The sequence below is a fragment of the Bombina bombina genome, chromosome 1 (assembly GCF_027579735.1).
Source record: "Bombina bombina isolate aBomBom1 chromosome 1, aBomBom1.pri, whole genome shotgun sequence".
NCBI classification, from domain to species: domain Eukaryota; kingdom Metazoa; phylum Chordata; class Amphibia; order Anura; family Bombinatoridae; genus Bombina; species Bombina bombina.
The window spans coordinates 367262534-367289825 of record NC_069499.1 but is presented as its reverse complement, the minus strand read 5'-3'; the positions used below and the strand labels follow the sequence as shown (position 1 = coordinate 367289825).

Here is a 27292-nt window from a genome sequence, read left to right as displayed (position 1 = left end):
TTTTCCGGTTGTTCTGGGTTATCCCTGGCTCCAAAAGCACAATCCCAGTTTTGACTGGTGCAGGTCCGAAATTTTGTCGTGGTCTCCGCAATGTATTTCCACTTGTCTTTGGAAACCAGTTAAAGTCTTGTGCACTTCTTCGGTATCTCAATTGCCAGAGGAGTACCGAGAATTCCTAGACGTTTTTGACAAGGTGCGTGCCGGTACGTTGCCTCCTCACCAGTCTTACGATTGTACCATAGACCTGCAACCCAGAGCCATTCTTCCTCGGGGCTGGGTTTACCCTCTGTCTGTTGCGGAGAATTGTGCTATGGAGGAGTATGTTGCTGATGCTCTGTCGCGGGGATCATCCGCAAATCCTGCTCTCCTGCAGGGGCTGGCTTCTTCTTTGTGAAGAAAAAGGGTGGCGAGTTAAGACCATGTATCGATTATAGTGGTCTTAATCATCTTACCATTAAGAATGCTTACCCTATTCCTCTCATTACGGAACTCTTTGACCGCCTCAAGGGAGCTACGGTCTTTACTAAACTTGATTTGAGAGGAGCGTACAATCTTGTTAGGATCAAGGAGGGCCACGAATGGAAAACAGCATTTAACACCACGAGCAGGCATTATGAGTATCTTGTAATTCCCTTTGGCCTATGTAATGCTCCTGCTGTTTTCCAGGAATTTATTAATGATGTCCTACGAGCTATGTTGCAACAGTGTGTTGTGGTGTACTTAGACGACATCCTCATACACTCACCCCCACTTGAGGCTCATCGTTCTGATGTTACACGGGTTCTTCAGAGACTACGTGAGAACAGACTGTTTTGTAAACTTGAGAAATGTGAGTTCCATCAGACTCAAATAACCTTCCTAGGTTATGTTATCTCTGTTGCAGTGTTCTCCATGGATCCTGACAAGTTATCTGCAGTTCTGCAGTGGCCTCGCCCAGTTGGTCTTCAGTCTATTCAACGTTTTTTGGGGTTCGCTAATTATTATAGAAAGTTTATTAAAAACTTTTCTTCCTTGGTCAAACCTATCACAGACATGACCTGTAAAGAGAATGATCCACTACATTGGTCACCTGCTGCCATTAAGACCTTTGATAGTCTTAAGACTGCCTTTGCTGCCGCTCCAGTTCTGGCTCATCCTAACCCTGTCCTGCCTTTCATTCTTGAGGTTGATGCGTCTGAGACTGGAGTAGGTGCCCTCTTGTCTCAACATCCTACACCTGATGGTTCCTTGCATCCGTATGGTTTCTTCTCTAAGAAATTGTCTAAGTGGAGTGCAATTATGAAATTGGTGACAGGGAATTACTGCCCATAATTTTGGCACTTAAGGAATGGAGGCATCTTCTCGAGGGTACTAGCATGCCAGTGCTCATTCTTACTGACCACAAGAATTTAACTTATCTATCTGAAGCAAAACATTTGTAGCCCTGACAGGCCAGGTGGGCACTATTTTTGTCTCGGTTTAATTATGTGGTCTCCTACCTGCCTGGTAGTAAGAATGTTAGGGCTAATGCCCTCTCTCAACAATTTTCCCCTCTGTCCAAGGAGGAGTCTGTACCTACTCCAGTTATACCTCCTGACCATATTTTGGCTACCATACATACTAATTTGACTTGGGGGAGGAGATCATGGCTGCACAAACCAATGCACCTCCTGAGAGTGTTTTGTTCCTGAGAATCTTCAAACTAAACTTTTGCACACTTACCACTATCCTAAAGCTGCAGGTCACCCAGGCAAGAACCAAATGATTTGGTCTGTCACTCGACAATTCTGGAGTGCACAGAATAAGACTCCTCAACGTCTTCCTGTGAGTCTTCTTCAACCTATTGCTAATGGTGAGCATCCTTGGACACATCTTTCCATGGACTTCATTGTCGAGATCCCTATTTCCAATGGCAATACTGTTTTCCTTATGGTTTTTGACCGTTTTTCTAAAATTTCACATTGCATTCCCTTAAAGAAGTTGCCTACCGCTCAGGAGCTTGCTTCAATTTTTGCCCGGGAGGTCTTCCGTTTACATGGGTTACCCAAGGAGATAGTGTCGGACCGGGGTAGCCAGTTTGTCTTCAGATGTTGGCATTACTTTTGTGTTCAAATGGGGATCCAGCTTTCCTTCTCCTCAGCATATCAACCTCAATCCAATGGGGCTGCGGAATGGTCTAATCAAGCTCTGGAACAGTTCCTCCATTGTTATGTCTCAGATCACCACAATAATTGGTCTGAACTGTTACCTTGGGCAGAGTTTGCTCGTAATAGTGCTATTAATGCTTCCTCCAAGTTATCCCCGTTCATGGCGAATTATGGGTTTCAACCATCCTTGTTGCCCGATTCATTCATGTCTCAGGGTATTCCGGCTTTGGAGGAGCATCTCCGGCAACTCCGTTCCACGTGGGTGCAGATTCAGGATTGCCTTCATCGTTCTATGTAATGCCAAAAGTTCCAGGCTGATCATAGGCATCTTCCTGCGTCTTCCTACCAGGTTGCTGAGAGAGTTTGGCTGTCCTCCTGCAACTTGAATCTTCTTGTGCCTTCCAATAAACTGGCTCTTGACCTTCCTCCTGCAATGTGCATCTCCAATGTTTTTCATGTCTCCCTCTTGAAACCATTGGTTTGTAATCGGTTTACCACTGTGTTGCCTTGTCCCCATCCCATCTTTGTTGACAACCATGAGGAGTATGAGGTCAGCAGCATTATTGACTCTCGTATGTCCTGGGGCCGTGTACAGTATTTTGTTCACTGGAGGGGCTACGATCCGGAGGAGCGTTCATGGGTTCCCTCCTCTGATGTTCACACTCCCGCCCTCCTCCGTGCCTTCCATGCCCGTTTCCCCAATAAGCCTTTTGTACTCCCGAGGGGTCGTTGAGGGGAGGGTACTGTCAGGGTTTTTTCCTGTTTTGTTTGCCATGTGCTGCTGGCAGCCATTTTACTCACCTCTCTTGCTGACGCTGGTGCATACTGTGTGATGCTGCTCAAATTCTGCACTTCCTTTTATGGCCAGACTGGTGTACATCATCAGTGTGAGACAGAATGCAGTTTCAGAATTGTGATGTCATCATTTATTATTTAAAGGTCCTCTGTTCAGTATGCTTTGCCCTTGTGTTGTCTCAGACCTGTTTGTGAGAGCACCTGTGTATTACCTGACTGTCTGACGTCCCTCCTGGTTCCTGATCCTTGGCTTGTTCCTGACTCCTGCTGTTCTCATTGTTCCTGATTCCGGCTCGTCTGACTACTCGCTTTGGCTCCTGACTCGGCTCTTCTGACTACCAGCTCTGGTTTTGATTCCTGGCTTGTTTTTTGACTTGTGGGCTTTTTATGATTGTTTGCTATTAATAAAGGTGTGATTATGTTTGCACTTCTCGTCTCAGTCTAATTCCTGGCACCCTGACAATAGTAGAGTCTTCAGGGTGCATTTGAAGCTTTTAAAACTAGGGGAGATTCTCGTGAAGCGAGGTAGAGCGTTCCATAAGATGGGAGCCAGTCTGGAGAAATCTTATAAAAGGGAATGTGAGGAGGTAAGAAGGTAGGAGGAGGAGATCATGAGCAGAGCAAAGGGGTAGGGAGGGAGAGTATCTGGAGACAATGTCTGAGATGTAGAGGGGAGCAATGCAATTGAGGGCTTTGTGTGTCAGAGTTAGAATTTTGTGCTTAATCCTGGAGGCAAGAGGAAGCCAGTGAAGGGATGGGCAGAGAGGTGCGGCAGATTAAGAGTGACGTGTAAGGAAGATGATATATATATATATATATATATATATATATATATACGTTTATATATATATATATATATATATATATATATATATATATATAACATAGCAGAGATGTGCACTCTCACCTTCAAAACATCTGCCAGGGTGCTAGTGGATATTCACAACAGCAGAAAAGAAAACTTGCACTCACTGGATTTTTTAAAACTTAATTTTACTGACAGTATATATATATATATAGAGAGAGAGAGAGCAAGAGAGAGAGAGAAAGAGAGAGAGAGAGAGAGAGAGAGAGAGAGAGAGAGAGAGAGAGAAAGAGAGAATTGTAGAAGTGCACTCTATATATATATTATTATTATCGGTTATTTGTACAGCGTCAACAGATTCTGCAGCGCTAATATATATATGAAACAACACTGTGGTTGCACTCTCACCGAAAGATCAGCAGCTGCCAGGGTGCTATTCAAAGATACAAAATAAATGAACATAAATGAAGCATTCACTGGGCTTTAGTCGGCTGTAAATCCAAGTGAACTTTATTGTGACGATTCGGGGTAAAGCAACCCCTTCCTTTGACAAACAAACAGTGTGAAAACCAAACTTTAAAAGCCCTGATAGGCCCTTTCTACTACAGTCTTCCAATCAGGAGACAGCATGTGCAAAAGGTAACAAATAGAGCATGTGCAGAAAATAAACAAATCAGCGTATAAGCTGCTCATCAAGTCATCTAAACATTGTGTAGTGTAAATAACAAACACTAATTAAAATCCAAATGTACATGAGCAGTGTCCCCAGAGCTGCCAGGATGAAAAGACATCAGACAAAGAGTATGCAGCACAGAAAAACAATAGACAGTTTTAGCCGTGATAGCTAGATCCCAATTGGCCATCCTAATCACTCCTACTAGAATCCCAGTGGTCTGATAGGGGGGACCTGTCATAACCCATCTAAGAAACAAAATAAAACAAAATTTCTGGGTCAAAACTCGCCAACTGACGTAGAAAAACTTGATATGCAACACAATATGCAACACAGACCATCCCATACCCATCAAAAGCATCTACAGACTGTCTGAATAATAACCAATAAACCAAAGAAAATGCACCGAAACAGGACTGTGGCAACTGAGACCAGCTAGTGAGGTCACGCCCCTAATGCACTACAAAAAGATGCTAAGAGAGGTCTAATTATGAATTAAATACACATGTGTAAATGAATAAATGTATTTATTTATAAACAATGCTAATAAAATAAAAGACCACTGGTGGTTCGTTTTGCATACATTTCTAAATTCATTATAAAATTCTAAATAGCCACAAAAAAGAGTAAAATGAATAAAACAATACTTGTAAAAAAGTTGCTCCGAGAGAATGTTGCTTAATTGTCCCTTATTGGTTTACATTCAGAGAAAAAAAGGGATATAAATATATATATATATATATATATATATATATATATATATATATGTCTATTAACCATTTTGAAGTGATCACAGCGTTGGTGTGAGGTATACAGTGGTTTGCAGTGGAAAATGAAGGATCATCAAATGATGACCACCCACCCGGAATACGAAACCTCCTATTGTTTAGGTTTCTCCATTTCTCATGCGGCTCCTAGAATCTGCTGGCACTGATATGTGACAAACAAATACAACCTGTCACGTGACAGGTTCTTGACCAATTTGGAAGCTGGATTACCTAGTGTTAGTGGGTGGGAGTAAGTCTCCTGGTTTCCTTGATACAGTTTGATGAGTGAAGATGATAGAAAGTTGCTACAAAGTTGCAAAACAGCACTGACTTGCAAAACCACTTTTGTGAACTCCAAAATAGTAGTTCAGAGTGCTCTGTGTGGGGAGTTCGATACGGGAATTACTAAAACATAAACAAAGTCCATCAACACGTTTCAGCTGACATAGCCTTTATCAAGATAAGTTTTAAAACCCTCCTCACACCATCTTTTATCTTAAATACCTTGATTGTTGCTCCTCCCGTTTTTTTGATAGGGGGGGAGTGAATTTGCTTTCTCATTTTTATATAAATGAGACCAATGTCATCTGTTAAAAGAGCATAAAATGAAAATCTAAGCATCAAAGATAAAAATAAAAATCTGAGCATCAAAAACTGAGTGGGAATCAAAATTTAACTTCACAAGAAATGTATTGTAAAACATCCTAAATAGTTTCTTTTTTGTTTTTGTGTGTTTGTGAAATTCATCTTTCTTATTGGGGTAATACATGTGGAAGAATAAATAACATTTATATATACAAAGTTCATAACTATTAAGTGGAACAACGTGAAATTAAATCTGATGTTGTTTGAAATATCTGTTTTTCACATAGAGTGTAAAAAGATAGAATAACTCTTCTTAGTTTTTGTACATACAAGATGTGTTATAATTATTAAGTGATATTGTAATAGAGGTGTGTCTATAGTGAATATACAAAAAAAAATATCAGCCAATCAGAATTCAAGGGACACCGTCTTGGATGATGTCACTTAAAGGAACCTTCATTCGAGAAGAGCCGTGGAAAAAAGAGGATGCTCCGCACCGGATGTCTTGAAGATGGAGCCGCTCTGCGCAGGATGGATGAAGACTTCTGCCGGCTTCACTGAGGTCTGCCGGCTTCACTGAGGACTTCTTTCCACTTGGATGAAGACTTCTCCGGGCTTCGTTGAGGACTTCTTGCTGCTTGGATGAAGACTTCTCCTGGCTTCATTGAGGATGGATGTCCGGTCTTCAAAAACTGTAAGTGGATCTTCGGGGGGTTAGTGTTAGTTTTTTTTAAGGGTTTATTGGGTGGGTTTTATTTTTAGCTTAGGGTTTGGGCGGAAAAATAGCTAAATGCCCTTTTACGGGAAATGCCCATCCAAATGCCCCTTTCAGGGCAATGGGGAGCTTAGGTTTTTTTAGTTAGGATTTTATTTACGGGTTTGGTTGTGTGGTTGGTGGGTTTTACTGTTGGCGGGTTGTTGGTATTTTTTTTACAGGTAAAAGAGCTGATTTCTTTGGGGCAATGCGCCACAAAAGGCCCTTTTAAGGGCCATTGGCAGTTTAGTTTAGGGTAGTTTTTTTATTTTGGGGGCTTTTTTATTTTGATAGGGTTATTAGATTAGGTGTAATTAGTTTAAATATTTGATAATTTCTTTTTTATTTTGTGTAATTTAGTTGGTTGTTTTTTGTAATTTAGTTAATTGTATTTAATAAATGTAATTTTTTTGTAATTTATTTAATTGTAGTGTAAGGTTAGGTGTTAGTGTAAGACAGGTTAGGTTTTATTTTACAGGTAAATTTGTATTTATTTTAGCTAGGTAGTTAGTAAATAGTTAATAACTATTTAATAACTAGTCTACCTAGTTGGAATAAATACAAACTTACCTGTAAAATAAAAATAAAACCTAAGATAGATACAATGTAACTATTAGTTATATTGTAGCTAGCTTAGGGTTTATTTTACAGGTATTTAGTTTAAAATAGGAATTATTTAGTTATTAATAGTAGGTTTTATTTAGATTTATTTAAATTACATTAAAGTTAGTGGGTATTAGGGTTAGGGTTAGACTTAGGGTTAGGTTTAGGGGTTAATAACTTTAGTATAGTGGCAGCGACATTGGGGGGGTCAAGATTAGGGGTTAATAAATGTAGGTAGGTGGCGGCGATGTTATGGGCGGCAGATTAGGGATTAATAAGTGTAATGTAGGTGGCGGCGACATTGGGGGCGGCAGATTAGGGGTTAATAAGTATAATGTAGGTGTCGGGGGCGGCAGACTGGGGGTCAATATGTTTATTATAGTGGCGGCGATGTCCGAGTGGCAGATTAGGGGTTAATAATTTTATTTCAGTGTTTGCCATGCGGAAGGGCCTCGGTTTAGGGGTTAATAGGTAGTTTATGGGTGTTAGTGTACTTTTTAGCACTTTAGTTATGAGTTTTATGTTATGGCGTTGTAGCATAAAACCCATAACTACTGACTTTCAGTTTACAGTATGGATCTTGATGGTATATCACTTTAAGTGATGCTTACCTTAACTTAAAGGGACATGCCACCCACATTTTTTCTTTTATGATTTAGAAAGAGAATGCAATTTTAAACATCTTTCTAATTTACTTATATTATCTAATTTGTTTTATTCTCTTGATATTCTTTGATGAAAAGCATATCTAGATATGCTCACTAGCTGCTGATTGGTTGCTGCACATAGAAGCATCATGTGATTGGCTCACCATGTGCATTGCTTTTTCTTCAAATAAGGATATTTTAAAAATGAAGCAAAATAAATTATGGAAGTAAATTGTAATGTTGTTTAAATTTCTATTCTCTATCTGAATAATGAAAGAAAGATTTTGGGTTTAGTGGCCCTTTAATGAGAATCATTATTAAATCAAGAAATATTATTTATAGTGAGTTTGAAGATAAATTGAATTTTTTGAGCAATGAATTATCCCGTTTTAGTGAGGATGGAACTTTTAAATCCCTACAACATGAAATAATTACACGCTTAAAAGTTATAAAATGGATGTATTAGAAGTTAAAAACAAAAAGATGAATAGAGACTCATCGGATTATAACATTTCAAATCCAACAGAGAAAGACACCAGGTTAAACACCCCTATTGGATCTTCCCTGAATGTTGAAAAAAAAAAACATTAAAGATGAAAAATGGAAAGTGTTCTCTAGAAAATGAAACCATAGAATCATGAATAATAATAATAATTCGAAAGATTCAAGGTCCTATATGAATTATAATAAAAAAATATTACAAAATCACATAATTCACCTAACACCAGTAATTGAAAACCACAACAGACCGAGAGAACTAATTATAGCAATTGGAGACCACAACATACTGATAGACAAAATTTCACTAAGGTAAATTATTATAAACCAAAAAATGATCAAAATAACAGGGATCGTAATGAAGATTAAAATTGGAGAAATAGAAAAACATATTTTAGAGACAGGCAAGACAGACATTTATTTAGGGATGAGTGGTCTGAATATAGTAACAGGGCATCCCAGAAAATAAGGTCCAAGCCAAGACATAATGAGCAAAATCATTGGAAAATACCAACTCAAAACCAATACACTCCCCTAATAGATGAGCATAGCTTTGACCAATGTTACAGTGAGACACCACGTCAACCCTGGAGACAAAAGGAAATGCAAAATGAACAAGGCACTTCTAAGTATTTTTTAGAGGAGGACCCAAAAAAGATAGAAAGATTAAAAATGAAAAAAAAAAGAATGAGAGGATGTAGAGGGGAAAGATTTGTGAGACCCCCAAAAAAAGAGTTTTATCCTTTGCTCCAACAGCAAAACTTGACAAATTCAGCATCAATGTGAATATGTTCATTAGGAGTGCCACCCAAAAAAAAATCTCATTACCAGGGAATTTTTATCCCACCACTGAAAAAGGGAAGAATCTTGAACTGTTCGAAAAACTTGTAAAACAAGACATTGGAAAAATAAATGTAGATAAACAGCAAACCATGAATTTAAATAAAAAAGAATGGGAGAATGGGAGATCATTTTTTGCAACAATATGTAATAAGACTCCCGTCATATCTAAAAGATTCAACCGATTTTTTTGAATACTTTGCAAACTATAAACTGGAAAGAGGAATATACACTCATCACCTGCGATGTTTGCTCTCTTTTTACCAGCATACAACATAAACTGGGCCTGCAAGCTATAGATTATCATTTAACCAAAGAAGGTGAATTAAACATTTAACAAATAGATATTATTAAATCATGTATTAAGTTTATCCTTGAAAATAACTCCTTTGTCTTTGACAACCAGTTCTTCTTACAAATCCAAGGTAAAGCGATGGGCACCAAGTGCAAACTTATTCATGGGACATCTTGAGGATATAATCATTCATGGCGGAGCTTGGGAGGAGAACTTGGTGCTCTATTGCAGATTTATCGACGATATCTTTATAATTTGGGAAGGGGACCTTGAATTATTTTAATTATTAATTGAAGATCTAAGTAGCAATAATTTCCATTTAAATTTTACGTATGAACAAAGTAAACAAACCCTTAGTTATCTCGATATAAACATTGTGATTGTTTATTAAAAAAATCATACAAAAACCCATTTTAAAACTGTAGATTCAAATAACTGTACACAGTAAAAGTTGTCATTATGAAAAGTGGATAGAAAATATCCCCAACAATCAATTTACGACAATTAGAAAAAATTGCACGAGGGTAGAGGATTATGATGAAGTGTGGAAGCGAGCGCTAAAAGGCTAAAACGGTATATATTGGCAGTTTAATACATACAATAACAGTTTAAAAAAACAGTGAATGAACAAACAATGATATAATAATACAATATGGCTATAGCATACAATGGTAAATAATACAATATTAAAATGGCTAAAAACTACATGGATCCATGATGAATATAGAGAAAAATAGTGCACATAAGGTAAATAAGTCACAGCAAGACTTTACCAAGGGTGGACATGTATAAATGTTACAAGCAATGCATTGATCAGTGAATAAAGAGTAAATCATATAAGTGAATAACCATTTGTGAGATGTGTGTAGCAATCAAAATCTCAAAATAAATGAATGAAAATCCAAATTATTGACATGTCCAAATATATAAAGTTCAGAGTGTCCAAAAATAAGTGTGTCCAAATAGCAATATCCGAACACTGATGTGTGATAATTAATCCAAACTTAAATGTGTCATGAAAAAGTGAAAAAGTGAAAAAAATGATGAAAAAAATGTAAAACAGTGAAATGTCCAGATGGATTTCCAAAAGATAAACTTGAAATGCTGGTTTCTATAGATGTATACAAAAAATATAGTAACCAAAAAATTAAAAAATTAAAATAGAAATAAACAGTAAAATATGAAGTATCCTGAACCTGTGAAAAAAACACAGGTCTTGAAAAAGGCCTGGGAAAGGCTGAAACGCGTTGACATACTACTGGTGAGCTTATTTCTACTATTCTTAAAGTGTAAAAACTTTATTGCACCATTGTTTTTTCTTGTTTTTTTCTCCTCCTTTTCCCCCCCTTCTAACTAAAATTTTTCTGTAGTGTAGCGGTTCCCACCCGCTCCCTCCCCGTGCACGCACCCGCCCCCACCTCCCCGTACACGTGCGCATGTCCGCGCACGCCCCCGGTAATCCACTCCCACGATCCCGTCCCCCTCCGCATCACCAAGGCCATCGATGGCCGCCACACGCCTCCCACACCGGCTCCCACCCACCAACGTACTTAGTCGTCTATGTCCGGTGCAGAGAGGGCCACAGAGTGGCTCTCTCTGCATCGGATGGCTAAAATTGGTTATTGCAGGATGCCTCGATATCGAGGCATCACTTCAATAACTGGAAAGCAGCTGGAAGCGAGCAGGATCGCTTCCAGCTGCTTTCCAGACTGAAGACGTGCAGGGTACGTCCTCAGGCGTTAACTGCCTTTTTTTTGAGGACGTACCCTGCACGTCCTCAGTCGTTAAGGGGTTAAACTGTTATTGTTTATTGTTAGCCTTTTAGCGCTCCTTTCCACACTATTCTTAGTTTGGCACATTCTGCTAAGGGACTTCTGGAAGTGAGATTAAGGCACACATACTAGCACTCGGTTCACGACACCCAAGATAATTAGAGGATTATGATGAACAAGCTATACATTATCTATGTTTCTATGGGTATTAGATTCAGGAGTAATTTGAGGAAGCTCTTCTTTACAGAAAGAGTGATTTATTTATGGAATAAACTTCCTCAAGAGGTAGTAATGACAAACACTGTGGGGGACTTTAAAAATGCCTGGGACAAGCATAAGGCTATCCTACGAACTAGATAAGTTTATACTGTTAGGTAGTATCGGGAAGACTTGCTGGGCCTATGGTTCTTATCTGTCGTCAGAAAGTTCCATCAAAAGGGCTATGACAGAAAGTTAATAGATAAAGCTAAACAGACAGCAAGAGCAAAAAAATAGAACAGACCTATTACAACGCAAAATAAAACCCCCATCTAACATAGATTCATTATGGGTATCATTTATTACAGATTACAATAATAATAACAACCAAATCAGGTCCATTCTAAAAAACCAATGGTACATTTTACAAAGAAATCCAATTATTGGTGAACTGCTTCCCGAAAAACCAAGTGTGGTCTTCAAAAAAGCAAAAAATGTAAAAAACATCTTAGCCCCAAGTACCTTTAAAGAAACAATAACAAAAAAATCATACAGAGAGAGATCTCTTTAAACAAAAACTTAAAGTATTTTACCCATGTATTAGCTGTAAACTTGTAGTTTTAGTAATAAAACAAAAGAAGTTATTTCTAATACTACGAAAAAGGAATTTGAAATAAGCGATTGTATCAGATGCACTGACAAAAATGTGGTTTACTTAATACAATGCCCATGTAAAAAGCAATATTTGGGGGAGACCTCCCGCTCCCTCAATGACAGAATCCATGAGCACCTGCTCAACATTGAACATGGTTTTATGGGACATCTTTTGTCACGGCATTTTAAAGAATGCCATAATCAGAACATAAAAGGTCTTAAATATTGGGGCATAATAAAATAATGGGTGACTGGAGAGGTGGAGATCTAAATAAAAACCTTTTACGAACAGAGGCAGAATTAATCTTTCACTTCAAAACATTAGAACGATTAGGTTTAAATGCTGAAATGGATCTTAATTCCATTATGGAATAATAAATAAATTATCCAGTGAAAGGGATTTCTGAAATATAAAGAACTGCCAAAAATATAATCATAATATAAAAAATAACTCTATAGAATTATACAAAAGACACAGGGACATACGTATTTTATTTTTCCTTCTATTTTGTTCTATCTGTTCTAATTTGCTTTTAAATATCCATAGCATTTTAGATGCTAATAATTCCTATTTCTATATCACAAACACGATTTTTTTATAAATGATCATAAATTATGTTAATTTTTTCATTTTCATGCCTAATCTTATACACATTTCTCTATACATTTTTTTGTGCATATTTTTTTTTTTTAATTCTATACATTTTATAAATTTTTTTTGTATATTTACTATAGACGCCTCTACAATATCACTTAATAATTATAACACATCTAGCATGTACACAAATTAAGAAAAGTTAGTCTATCTTTTTACACTCTCTGTGATAAACAGATATTGAAAACAACATCAGATTAATTTCATGTTGTTCCACTTAATAGTTATGAACTGTATATGTATATATACATTTTATTAATTCTTCCGCATGTATAACAAAGACATAAGTTATCATGTAATTAAAAACAAAACAAAAATGGCGGAAAAGTCTCTCTCTCTCTCACACTCTCTCCTTTCTCTCACACAATTTCTCTTTTTCTCTCTCTCTCTCTCTTTCTCTCTCTCTCTCTCTCTCTCTCTCTCTCTCCACACACACACTGGCATTCAAGAGTTTGGAGTCACAAATAAATACGTGTTGATGCAGGCTGAAATATATATTTAAAATTAAACATAAATACATTTTAGGTGATTTTATGATTTAAAAAAAATAATAATAAAAAAAAAAAATTAGTTTATTTTTAGTCATATGTAGTCCTGCAGCAATTAACCTTGCCATCTATTTCAAGAAGAAGAAACACGTTTGTGTGGTTAACCCCAATTTGTTTAATGAACTTCAGGGTATTAGCTAGTCAGCTCCAGTCACCTATGTGAGACTGATAATATTCATTTTTATATGGAAGCTACAGATTTATATGCAGAATGAAACTAGCCAATTGAGTATCAAAATAACTTAGATATTGTGCTTCTAGCAGAAAATATGAAAACAGAACTATTTTCCATGTAATAATTGTTTTCCCCCTTAATAACTGTGTTATTGCAAAACTGAACAGACTGCTATAGTAGGGGTTTCTATATCTCAGGGATTTACATTCAGCTCTGTCTGTGCAATCATTTATCATTACTAGGCACATCTGTACAGAAGTTTTTACCATGCCAAAATTAGTCACAAATTACACACAGCTCAAGCAATAAATTTTGCTAAAAGGAATTTAAGATGAGCAATTAGCAAACATGATAAATCTGTGCTGTGATTACATAAATCTCACAGGGCACAGGTTACATATTATATTATTAACTTGTCCCTTTTTATTTAAGGGTGGCAACATAATAGGTGACATAACCTTACAAGAAAGCAGAATAAAATCTACAGGATAAATATAACTATTAGATGTGTGATAGGTTGTAGATGAAAATAAACCAATGATTGATTTTAAAATGAAAATTCAGATGATGCAGTTGTATGAGACTAAGCTAGATACAGCCAGGCACATCATTACTTATTTTTCCTAATACCTTTGGTGAATTCAGACAAAACATTAAAAACAATTTATATGATTTTCACTTCTCTGTTAAGATGCTTAAGCAGTCTTTTTATGCACCACCCCCATACAGAATATATAAGATATGAATATATTAGAGAAAAGAAACTGTAAATATACTTTTTCATTGCTAATAGGTAATGACTACCAATGCAAGATAAAAAGAATCTCATTTAGATAGTGTCTGAAATTTCTCCAACAGCTGAAAGCATTTGGTTGGTTTCCTTAGCAACTTTTGTAAAGAATAAAACATCTGTGACACTTTTTGACTATGATTAATACTTTATTGGCACAAGAGAATCCAGACTCCCGTACTAACTTCTGTTATATATATATCAACTCCTCTAATCCATGAAATTAATGCAATGGCGTACTTATAAAATGCCTATTCCATTTTATTTTCTCAAATTGATTACCCTCAGCTTCAGTTTGGCTCCTCTCCTTAGAACACTCTACTGAATACTAGGTACTTTTGTAGCTAATTTGTTTCTATCAGTAAATTATTTAACCAGCCAACTGAATTACTTGTTTAAACATCTGTGTTGCAGGCTTAGGCCATGATGATCAAAAGTCCTGCAATGTGTCGATATATTCAACAGGGATCTAGCGTGATGTTGAAAAAGCCAGTGAAAAATACAAAAGAGCTGACATTACTGTTTAAAGGCAGCAGCGCTGAGTGGCATTTAACTATACATCACAAGGGGTGGCGATGCTGGCACAAAAGTCCAACCAGCATTGGCACCGACATTGGTGATGTATAGTGAAGGATCCCTTTAAAATATATAGCACCAAGCCTAATAATACAAAAATAAACATGGTTATTTACTCCTAAACCGCCACAAGCTAACTGTAATTTCTCTTGGTATCTTTTGTTAACACTTTCTTCCTTTGCAAGATAACATAGATCAGGAGCATGCATGTGTCTTGAACACTATAAGACAGCAGCATTTGCAACAATGTTTGTAACAGTGTCATACAGTGCTCAAGTTATGTGCACACTCTTAACCCTGCTTCTATATAGAAAGTTGCTAAGCAAAGTATGTGAAGAAAAAGATGTCAATTGTATGTGGTCTCTGATTAATCAAAATTTTAATCTTCTCTTACATGTTTCTTTAAGTAAATGTTTACTTTAGCTTTACAAAAGTAGTGTTTAAATATTTACTACATTTAGTACAGAGTAAACGAATTTCCATCTTATATCTAGTTAGGAATCAAATCAAATTAATAGACAACCATGTGGCAATCATGTTCTATACATATAAAAATGTAGAAGCAGGAACTGCGTTAAAAGACATACTTCACCTGATTTTTAACATCCAATTTTGGACATGGCTTTCCCCCGTTGTAAGGTTTCTCTTTCAACCATTTAGATCGAATTTTAACTCCTGTTCCACAAGATGAACTACAAGGAGACCAGCTTGACCACTCACTCAGTTTGCAGTCGAATGGACAGGGGACATTACATGGCTCCTCAAGGTAACCTAAAGTCAGAAAACAACCTTTTGACAATGTAGCATTATTAAAGGCAAAAGAATGAAAGCAAGTAAGCATTTTGCATGTAAATTTTGACTGATTGTAATGTGCACCCTGACAAAAAGAGTCTCAAATTAATTACTTTCACTGAATCAAATTAAATGTCAGGGTGATAAGGAATAGAACCACATATTAATAGACTTACAAAGCAAATCAGGTGAAAGATATTAAGTTAGTGTAGTTTTCTTGTATGGCCATTAAAATGTAACAATTGCATCTAGGGAAGACTTAAGCTGTTGTTTATTCTGTATAATAACATATGATTTAACAAAAGGGGTGTAGAAATTGTATCATTTTTAAGATCTATGACCACTATTTGGATCAATCAGAATTTCCAGCAAAATATCTGCTTGCCTTTAGCAGTTTAAAAGCTCAAGGCCAATGCTATACCTTCCAAAACCCAGCAATAAGCTTTGCATTTCAAGGTTTTTAAATACACAACATCCCATATAGTTTGTGTGGTGTCACTTTGATGCCAGTATTCCAATAAATAAGAAAAGAAAAAAAATCCAGAAAAAATATAGAAGGATTTTTGGACTTTTCAAACTCTGGTCATTAGACCTGTTGAAAAGACATATTTGCTCTGTTCAAGTAGAGTTTTTTGTATAGTTTTTTTCAATATATAAATGATCATGCATGCTCAGTTCATATCCTAATACAATCCTTTTCTATAAGCTAAAAACATAGCTCAAACCACAATTAGAAACTGTGCTACATGTACACAAATTAAATATGATTATCATCTCTAATTGTAATGAAGTATTTGGAGGTTTGGACATGTTAATTATGAAATTACTCAACACATAAAAAATATCTTAATTGTACACATTGTAATGATTTGATATAAATGTTTTAAGTTGAAACAAACAATGTTCAAAGAATTTAGGCAGTCATTATAAATATTAAAATAATTAGCGGCCTGACATGAATGCTTTGTTTTATGCATAGCCTAAATCTCTTATGCTTCCATGAAGATCTGTGAAAGTCCAAAACCCATTTTAAAAAAGCTGTAATACCCCAATTTCTTATAGCTTTTGTGTGTCTTCATTTGTGTACCTGGAGAATACGTTATTATGCCTATAGGTTTGTAACTGTTATAGCTGTTATAGCTATAACAGAGATTTCCAGCGCTGATCGTATTTGGTGGGGACCTTTACACAGCTAGCTGGTTTGCTGTTGAACACCAGCCCGCTCCTATTGGCATAATAGAGTGCCACTACTTTTGTGAGTACCCTTAATCTGCTCCTTTTTGGATGTTTCTGTCTTTATTGACCTACACATGTGGCGCCTCTGTTTTTGTTTTTGTCTCATCATAATAGAAGTGTATCATCCCTCCGGGTGATGACAGAGAGCGGCCTATTCAAGTTTTGGGACGTCTGAGGACACCTGTTGGACTTTTCAGATCTGGCCTGTTCAGTTTATCGCTTTGTATATTTCTTTGAATTATTACACATTATTGCAATCTTAGGCCTAGATTTAGAGTTTGGCGGTAGCCGTGAAAACCAGCGTTAGAGGCTCCTAACGCTGGTTTTAGGCTACCGCCGGTTTTTGGAGTCAGTCAGGAAAGGGTCTAACGCTCACTTTTCAGCCGCGACTTTTCCATACCGCAGATCCCCTTACGTCAACTGCATATCCTATCTTTTCAATGGGATCTTTCTAACTCCGGTATTTAGAGTCGTGTCTGAAGTGAGCGTTAGAATTCTAACGACAAAACTCCAGCCGCAGAAAAAAGTCAGTAGTTAAGAGCTTTCTGGGCTAACGCCGGTTCATAAAGCTCTTAACTACTGTGCTCTAAAGTACACTAACACCCATAAACTACCTATGTACCCCTAAACCAAGGTCCCCCCACATCGCCGCCACTCGATTAAATTTTTTAACCCCTAATCTGCCGACCGCCACCTACGTTATCCTTATGTACCCCTAATCTGCAGCCCCTAACACCGCCGACCCCTATATTATATGTATTAACCCCTAACCTGCCCCCCTCAACGTCGCCTCCACCTGCCTACACTTATTAACCCCTAATCTGCCGACCGCAAAGAGCCGCCACCTACGTTATCCTTATGTACCCCTAATCTGCTGCCCCTAACACCGCCGACCCCTATATTATATTTATTAACCCCTAATCTGCCCCCCTCAACGTCGCCTCCACCTGCCTACACTTATTAACCCCTAATCTGCCGAGCGGACCGCACCGCTACTATAATAAAGTTATTAACCCCTAATCCGCCTCACTCCCGCCTCAATAACCCTATAATAAATAGTATTAACCCCTAATCTGCCCTCCCTAACATCGCCGACACCTAACTTCAAGTATTAACCCCTAATCTGCCGACTGGAGCTCACCGCTATTCTAATAAATGTATTAACCCCTAAAGCTAAGTCTAACCCTAACACTAACACCCCCCTAAGTTAAATATAATTTAAATCTAACAAAATAAATTAACTCTTATTAAATAAATTATTCCTATTTAAAGCTAAATACTTACCTGTAAAATAAATCCTAATATAGCTACAATATAAATTATAATTATATTATAGCTATTTTAGGATTTATATTTATTTTACAGGTAACTTTGTATTTATTTTAACCAGGTACAATAGCTATTAAATATTTAAGAACTATTTAATAGCTAAAATAGTTAAAATAATTACAAAATTACCTGTAAAATAAAACCTAACCTAAGTTACAATTAAACCTAACACTACACTATCAATAAATTAATTAAATAAAATACCTACAATTATCTACAATTAAACCTAACACTACACTATCAATAAATAAATTAAATACAATTCCTACAAATAAATACAATTAAATAAACTAACTAAAGTACAAAAAATAAAAAAGAACTAAGTTACAAAAAATAAAAAAATATTTACAAACATTAGAAAAAAAATTACAACAATTTTAAACTAATTACACCTACTCTAAGCCCCCTAATAAAATAACAAAGACCCCCAAAATAAAAAAATGCCCTACCCTATTCTAAATTACAAAAGTTCAAAGCTCTTTTACCTTACCAGCCCTGAACAGGGCCCTTTGCGGGGCATGCCCCAAAAAATTCAGTTCTTTTGCCTGTAAAAAAACACATACAATACCCCCCCCCCAACATTACAACCCACCACCCACATACCCCTAATCTAACCCAAACCCCCCTTAAATAAACCTAACACTAAGCCCCTGAAGATCTCCCTACCTTGTCTTCACCTCACCGGGTATCACACCGATCGGTCCTGGCTCCAAAATCTTCATCCAACCCAAGCGGGGGCTAGACATCCATCATCCGACGGCTGAAGAGGTCCAGAAGAGGCTCCAAAATCTTCATCCTATCCGGGAAGAAGAGGCGATCCAGACCGGCAACCATCTTGATCCAAGCGGCATCTTCCATCTTCATCCGATGAGGACCGGCTCCATCGTGAAGACCTCCAGCGCGGATCAATCTTCTTCCGACGACGTCCAACTGAAGAATGACGGTTCCTTTAAGGGACGTCATCCAAGATGGCGTCCCTCGAATTCCGATTGGCTGATAGGATTCTATCAGCCAATCGGAATTAAGGTAGGAATATTCTGATTGGCTGATGGAATCAGCCAATCAGAATCAAGTTCAATCCGATTGGCTGATCCGATCAGCCAATCAGATTGAGCTTGCATTCTATTGGCTGATCGGAACAGAGAATGCGAGCTCAATCTGATTGGCTGATTCCATCAGCCAATCAGAATTTTCCTACCTTAATTCCGATTGGCTGATAGAATCCTATCAGCCAATCGGAATTCGAGGGACGCCATCTTGGATGACGTCCCTTAAAGGAACCGTCATTCGTCGGGAAGTCATCGGTGAAGATGGATGTTCCGCGTCGGCGGGATGGACACGGATCCTGAAGAAAGAAGATTGAAGATGCCGTTGATAGAAGACTTCAGCCGGATCATGGACCTCTTCAGCTCCCGCTTGGATGAAGACTTCAGCCGGATCATGGACCTCTTCAGCCCCCCGCTTGGGCTTGGATCACGACATCGGAGGAGCTCTTCTGGATCGATCGGTGAACCTGGTATGGTGAAGATAAGGTAGGAAGATCTTCAGGGGCTTAGTGTTAGGTTTATTTAAGGGGGGTTTGGGTTAGATTAGGGGTATGTGGGTGGTGGGTTGTAATGTTGGGGGGGGGGTATTGTATGTGTTTTTTTAACAGGCAAAAGAGCTGAATTCTTTGGGGCATGCCCTGCAAAGGGCCCTGTTCAGGGCTGGTAAGGTAAAATAGCTTTGAACTTTTGTAATTTAGAATAGGGTAGGGCATTTTTTTATTTTGGGGGTCTTTGTTATTTTATTAGGGGGCTTAGAGTAGGTGTAATTAGTTTAAAATTGTTGTAATTTTTTTCTAATGTTTGTAAAAAACAAAATTTATTTTTTGTAACTTAGTTCTTTTTTATTTTTTGTACTTTAGTTAGTTTATTTAATTGTATTTATTTGTAGGAATTGTATTTAATTTATTTATTGATAGTGTAGTGTTAGGTTTAATTGTAGATAATTGTAGGTATTTAATTTAATTAATTTATTGATAGTGTAGTGTTAGGTTTAATTGTAACTTAGGTTAGGATTTATTTTACAGGTAATTTTGTAATTATTTTAACTATTTTAGCTATTAAATAGTTCTTAACTATTTAATAGCTATTGTACCTGGTTAAAATAAATACAAAGTTACCTGTAAAATAAATATAAATCCTAAAATAGCTATAATATAATTATAATTTATATTGTAGCTATATTTGGATTTATTTTTCAGGTAAGTATTTAGCTTTAAATAGGAATAATTTATTTAATAAGAGTTAATTTATTTCGTTAGATTTAAATTATATTTAATTTAGGGGGGTGTTAGTGTTAGGGTTAGACTTAGCTTTAGGGGTTAATACATTTATTAGAATAGCGGTGAGCTCCTGTCGGCAGATTAGGGGTTAATACTTGAAGTTAGGTGTCGGCAATGTTAGGGAGGGCAGATTAGGGGTTAATACTATTTATTATAGGGTTATTGAGGCGGGAGTGAGGCGGATTAGGGGTTAATACATTTATTATAGTAGCGCTCAAGTCCGGTCGGTAGATTAGGGGTTAATAAGTGTAGTTAGGTGGAGGCGACGTTGGGGGCAGCAGATTAGGGGTTAATAAATATAATATAGGGGTCGGCGATGTTAGGGCAGCAGATTAGGGGTACATAGGGATAATGTAGGTGGCGGGGGTGTACGGAGCGGCAGATTAGGGGTTAAAAATAATATGCAGGGGTCAGCGATAGCGGGGGCAGCAGATTAGGGGTTAATAAGTATAAGGTTAGGGGTGTTTAGACTCGGGGTACATGTTACAGTGTTAGGTGGAGACGTAGGAAGTGTTTCCCCATAGCAAACAATGGGGCTGCGTTAGGAGCTGAACGCAGCTTTTTTGCAGGTCGCCTCACTCCCGCCTCAATAACCCTATAATAAATAGTATTAAACCCTAATCTGCCCTCCCTAACATCGCCGACACCTAACTTCAAGTATTAACCCCTAATCTGCCGACTGGAGCTCACCGCTATTCTAATAAATGTATTAACCCCTAAAGCTAAGTCTAACCCTAACACTAACACCCCCCTAAGTTAAATATAATTTAAATCTAACGAAATAAATTAACTCTTATTAAATAAATTATTCCTATTTAAAGCTAAATACTTACCTGTAAAATAAATCCTAATATAGCTACAATATAAATTATAATTATATTATAGCTATTTTAGGATTTATATTTATTTTACAGGTAACTTTGTATTTATTTTAACCAGGTACAATAGCTATTAAATATTTAAGAACTATTTAATAGCTAAAATAGTTAAAATAATTACAAAATTACCTGTAAAATAAAACCTAACCTAAGTTACAATTAAACCTAACACTACACTATCAATAAATTAATTAAATAAAATACCTACAATTATCTACAATTAAACCTAACACTACACTATCAATAAATAAATTAAATACAATTCCTACAAATAAATACAATTAAATAAACTAACTAAAGTACAAAAAATAAAAAAGAACTAAGTTACAAAAAATAAAAAAATATTTACAAACATTAGAAAAAAATTACAACAATTTTAAACTAATTACACCTACTCTAAGCCCCCTAATAAAATAACAAAGACCCCCAAAATAAAAAAAATGCCCTACCCTATTCTAAATTACAAAAGTTCAAAGCTCTTTTACCTTACCAGCCCTGAACAGGGCCCTTTGCGGGGCATGCCCCAAAGAATTCAGCTCTTTTGCCTGTAAAAAAACACATACAATACCCCCCCCCAACATTACAACCCACCACCCACATACCCCTAATCTAACCCAAACCCCCCTTAAATAAACCTAACACTAAGCCCCTGAAGATCTCCCTACCTTGTCTTCATCTCACTGGGTATCACACCGATCGGTCCTGGCTCCAAAATCTTCATCCAACCCAAGCGGGGGCTAGACATCCATCATCCGACGGCTGAAGAGGTCCAGAAGAGGCTCCAAAATCTTCATCCTATCCGGGAAGAAGAGGCGATCCAGACCAGCAACCATCTTGATCCAAGCGGCATCTTCTATCTTCATCCGATGAGGACCGGCTCCATCGTGAAGACCTCCAGCGCAGATCAATCTTCTTCCGACGACGTCCAACTGAAGAATGACGGTTCCTTTAAGGGACGTCATCCAAGATGGCGTCCCTCGAATTCCGATTGGCTGATAGGATTCTATCAGCCAATCGGAATTAAGGTAGGAATATTCTGATTGGCTGATGGAATCAGCCAATCAGAATCAAGTTCAATCCGATTGGCTGATCCGATCAGCCAATCAGATTGAGCTTGCATTCTATTGGCTGATCGGAACAGAGAATGCGAGCTCAATCTGATTGGCTGATTCCATCAGCCAATCAGAATTTTCCTACCTTAATTCCGATTGGCTGATAGAATCCTATCAGCCAATCGGAATTCGAGGGACGCCATCTTGGATGACGTCCCTTAAAGGAACCGTCATTCGTCGGGAAGTCATCGGTGAAGATGGATGTTCCGCGTCGGCGGGATGGACACGGATCCTGAAGAAAGAAGATTGAAGATGCCGTTGATAGAAGACTTCAGCCGGATCATGGACCTCTTCAGCTCCCGCTTGGATGAAGACTTCAGCCGGATCATGGACCTCTTCAGCCCCCCGCTTGGGCTTGGATCACGACATCGGAGGAGCTCTTCTGGATCGATCGGTGAACCTGGTATGGTGAAGATAAGGTAGGAAGATCTTCAGGGGCTTAGTGTTAGGTTTATTTAAGGGGGGTTTGGGTTAGATTAGGGGTATGTGGGTGGTGGGTTGTAATGTTGGGGGGGGGTATTGTATGTGTTTTTTTTAACAGGCAAAAGAGCTGAATTCTTTGGGGCATGCCCTGCAAAGGGCCCTGTTCAGGGCTGGTAAGGTAAAAGAGCTTTGAACTTTTGTAATTTAGAATAGGGTAGGGCATTTTTTTTATTTTGGGGGTCTTTGTTATTTTATTAGGGGGCTTAGAGTAGGTGTAATTAGTTTAAAATTGTTGTAATTTTTTTCTAATGTTTGTAAAAAAAAAATTATTTTTTGTAACTTAGTTCTTTTTTATTTTTTGTACTTTAGTTAGTTTATTTAATTGTATTTATTTGTAGGAATTGTATTTAATTTATTTATTGATAGTGTAGTGTTAGGTTTAATTGTAGATAATTGTAGGTATTTTATTTAATTAATTTATTGATAGTGTAGTGTTAGGTTTAATTGTAACTTAGGTTAGGATTTATTTTACAGGTAATTTTGTAATTATTTTAACTATTTTAGCTATTAAATAGTTCTTAACTATTTAATAGCTATTGTACCTGGTTAAAATAAATACAAAGTTACCTGTAAAATAAATATAAATCCTAAAATAGCTATAATATAATTATAATTTATATTGTAGCTATATTAGGATTTATTTTTCAGGTAAGTATTTAGCTTTAAATAGGAATAATTTATTTAATAAGAGTTAATTTATTTCGTTAGATTTAAATTATATTTAATTTAGGGGGGTGTTAGTGTTAGGGTTAGACTTAGCTTTAGGGGTTAATACATTTATTAGAATAGCGGTGAGCTCCTGTCGGCAGATTAGGGGTTAATACTTGAAGTTAGGTGTCGGCAATGTTAGGGAGGGCAGATTAGGGGTTAATACTATTTATTATAGGGTTATTGAGGCGGGAGTGAGGCGGATTAGGGGTTAATACATTTATTATAGTAGCGCTCAAGTCCGGTCGGTAGATTAGGGGTTAATAAGTGTAGTTAGGTGGAGGCGACGTTGGGGGCGGCAGATTAGGGGTTAATAAATATAATATAGGGGTCGGCGATGTTAGGGCAGCAGATTAGGGGTACATAGGGATAATGTAGGTGGCGGGGGTGTACGGAGCGGCAGATTAGGGGTTAAAAATAATATGCAGGGGTCAGCGATAGCGGGGGCGGCAGATTAGGGGTTAATAAGTGTAAGGTTAGGGGTGTTTAGACTCGGGGTACATGTTAGAGTGTTAGGTGGAGACGTAGGAAGTGTTTCCCCATAGCAAACAATGGGGCTGCGTTAGGAGCTGAACGCAGCTTTTTTGCAGGTGTTAGGTTTTTTTTCAGCTCAAACAGCCCCATTGTTTCCTATGGGGGAATCGTGCATGAGCACGTTTTTGAAGCTGGCCGCGTACGTAAGCAACTCTGGTATCGAGAGTTGAAGTTGCGTTAAATATGCTCTACGCTCCTTTTTTGGAGCCTAACGCAGCCATTCTGTGGACTCTCAATACCAGAGTTATTTAAAAGGTGTGGCCAGAAAAAAGCCAGCGTTAGCTTTTCGGGTCGTTACCGACAAAACTCTAAATCTAGCCGTTAGTGATTAATATACATTGTGTATATACATTAGCATATATATATATATATATATTTGTTTTGCTACCATTGATAAATATTAATTTATATATATATATATATATATATTCTATATATATTCCCTTTTTATATATATCTGTTCATTATCATAGTGCCTCCTATAGAAGCCCAGTGATTGCGATTATCACGGTGACTTCTTTATTTGTAACTGTTATAGCTGTAGGAGTTTTTCTTATTAGCCAGTGAGCTTCGACACCACTGACCTACTGTGCACTTCCTGCTAGTTTCAAAATGAAAATTAAGCAAATCTTTAATTTATTTAATTTAATTCATGGTAAGCACTGACGTAAATAGTGAAATGATTAGGATTTCACCATTTATTGATGGGAGTTGGAGACTTTACCAGTAAAATAAGAGCGTCTAGTTTTAGGAAATTTAGTGATGTAATTGTTCCTCCCATAAATAAATACCAGCACTGGATAATACTACACCAAGATCCAAGTTGGTTGCTCCTAGTTTCAACGGGTCAGTCCTGCAATGTCACTGCTGCTGTCAGTGTTTTGTCAGATGACACCTCAAATTCTTCTCATCGCAGTGCGTTATTGGATTGGATGAATAAAGCTATTTGGGCGTGTCACTGAGTGTGGCTTCCAATCGAAGGGGTGTGTGGTACTTGCAATTCATTTTGAGTTTAGTGGGGGCATTCAGGGATGTACACATTAAATCATTTTGTGATAATACCACCCATGTCAGCTATGCTAGCCATTTGCAATCAGAATGTAAAAAAAACGGCTTTTGCTTTGCTGGTATTTGTAAAGGCTGGCACCGAATGGGACAGAATGAACAATCGGGCGGGACACTGGGACAGCACCTTCACACAGGGACAATCCCAGTAAAACTGGGACATCTGGTAAGCCTAGTCTTTGTTCTTTTTTCTTGGAGGAAATATAAAAATTCTGTTAGAAGCCCAGTCTAGTGACTAAGAGGTGTTCATAAATCCATTATTTTACATAAAGGAAAATATTTTTAGCATACAAACATATGAACTGTTGCATAATATGGTAACCCCTTACATTTGCATAGTATACTCACTTACTTTAATATAATGTGCACCCAATCATTTGAGATCTTTTTATATCCCGGCCTAGCATCTTTATTCAGGGTTTGGGGAAAAGCCAAAACCTACATGATCTTCCTGTATATCCAGCCATGGGGGCCTATTTATTAAGATACAACAAAGGGTTTTTTTTTGTTAAGCACACCACAAAAAGACTATTTGCAACCTAGCACACACATTGTGGAAGTGCTACCAAGGTGACCAGCAATGATTAATTGAAAAAAACAAGAAAGTGTAGGTGCACATTCTACCACTAGAGTCCTATTTATTAAGCTCCGTATGGAGCTTGAAGCCCCGTGTTCCCGGCGAGCCTTCAGGCTCGCCAGAAACACAAGTTATGAAGCAGCGGTCTAAAGACCGCTGCTCCATAACCTGTCTGCCTGCTCTGAGGAGGCTGACAGCGATCGCTAGAAATCAACCTGATCGAATACGATCGATTGATTGACACCCCCTGCTAACAAGAACTGTTGGTGCAATGCTGAATACAGAGAGCGTAATGCTCTCCGCATTCAGCGATGTCTGTCGGACATGATCCACTGATCGGATCATGTCAGACAGACATTTGATAAATAGGCCCCATGATGCATACTTATTTCATAAGCAAGAGTAAGTGTAATTATTTTTTACCAAATACGTGCAAATCCTGTCATATTCATGTGTAATTTATATACACCATGAACCAAGCCCTTTTCACCCACAAAAACATCAAGATCCTGATAATGAATGTCTAATTTAATCCAACATACTCTACCTAGATCAAAATTGTACTCCAACTGTATTTGTTTTCCTCAAAAAAATCTTAATAATAAATAGCCATTCTTTTTCCTTATTCTTATTGAGCATACACAAAAAAAATGAAATGGCTAGATTACAAGTGGAGCGCAGTCTACTCCAGAATTTGTATTGTTTCAAATGATAGATAATCCCTTTATTACCCATTCCCCAGTTTTGCATAACCAACACTGTTTTATTAATACACTTTTTACCTCTATGAATATTTTGTATCTAAGCCTTTACAGACTGCCCCCTTATCTCAGTTCTTTTGACAGACTTGCATTTTAGCCAATCAGTGCTCACTCTTAAATAACTCCAAGGGAGTAAGTAAATTTTATCTATATGCCACACATGAACTAGCAGTGCCTAACTGTCAAAAACTGTCAAAATGCACTGATATAAGAGGCATTCTAACTGCTTAGAAATTAGCATATGAGCCTACCTAGATTTAGCTTTCCACAAAGAATAACGAAGGAGCAAATCAAAGTTGATCATATAAGTACATTTGAAAGTTGTTTAAAAGTGTATGCGCTATCTGAATTATGAAAGTTTAATTTTGACTAGACTGTCCCTTTAATGCTCCCGGTCAAGCTTTAACTGCGCTTAGAAGTAATCTATTTTTTGCCCGTGTTGGGTTGCTCTCGTATTGTGATTTGAAAGTAAACTGTTTTTGCTCACACGCTAACCCGACACGCGTAAAAAGCCGAACTTAGAATATTGCACGCACAATAACCTATTCCCCAATAGAAGTCAATGGAGCACAATTAAAGGAAAAAACACCCTACTCGTGCGCAAACCCAATCACCTATTCCAAGGTGCGCTAACCATAAAAATATAAATACGTCACATTCCAATGTTCTTCACATAGCAGATTATCTTATGATTATCTTATGATGTTTTTTTGCATAAATATATTTCATATCTAT

At 37.3% G+C, this 27292-nt stretch overlaps 1 protein-coding gene across 1 annotated transcript in view; it reads right to left on the bottom strand.

The window, feature by feature from the left end:
• Positions 1-27292, bottom strand: part of THSD7B (thrombospondin type 1 domain containing 7B) — a 1177597-nt gene that overhangs the window by 407676 nt on the left and 742629 nt on the right. The window contains 1 exon segment of the mRNA XM_053712541.1: positions 15349-15527. Coding sequence (XP_053568516.1) covers positions 15349-15527 — 179 coding nt within the window.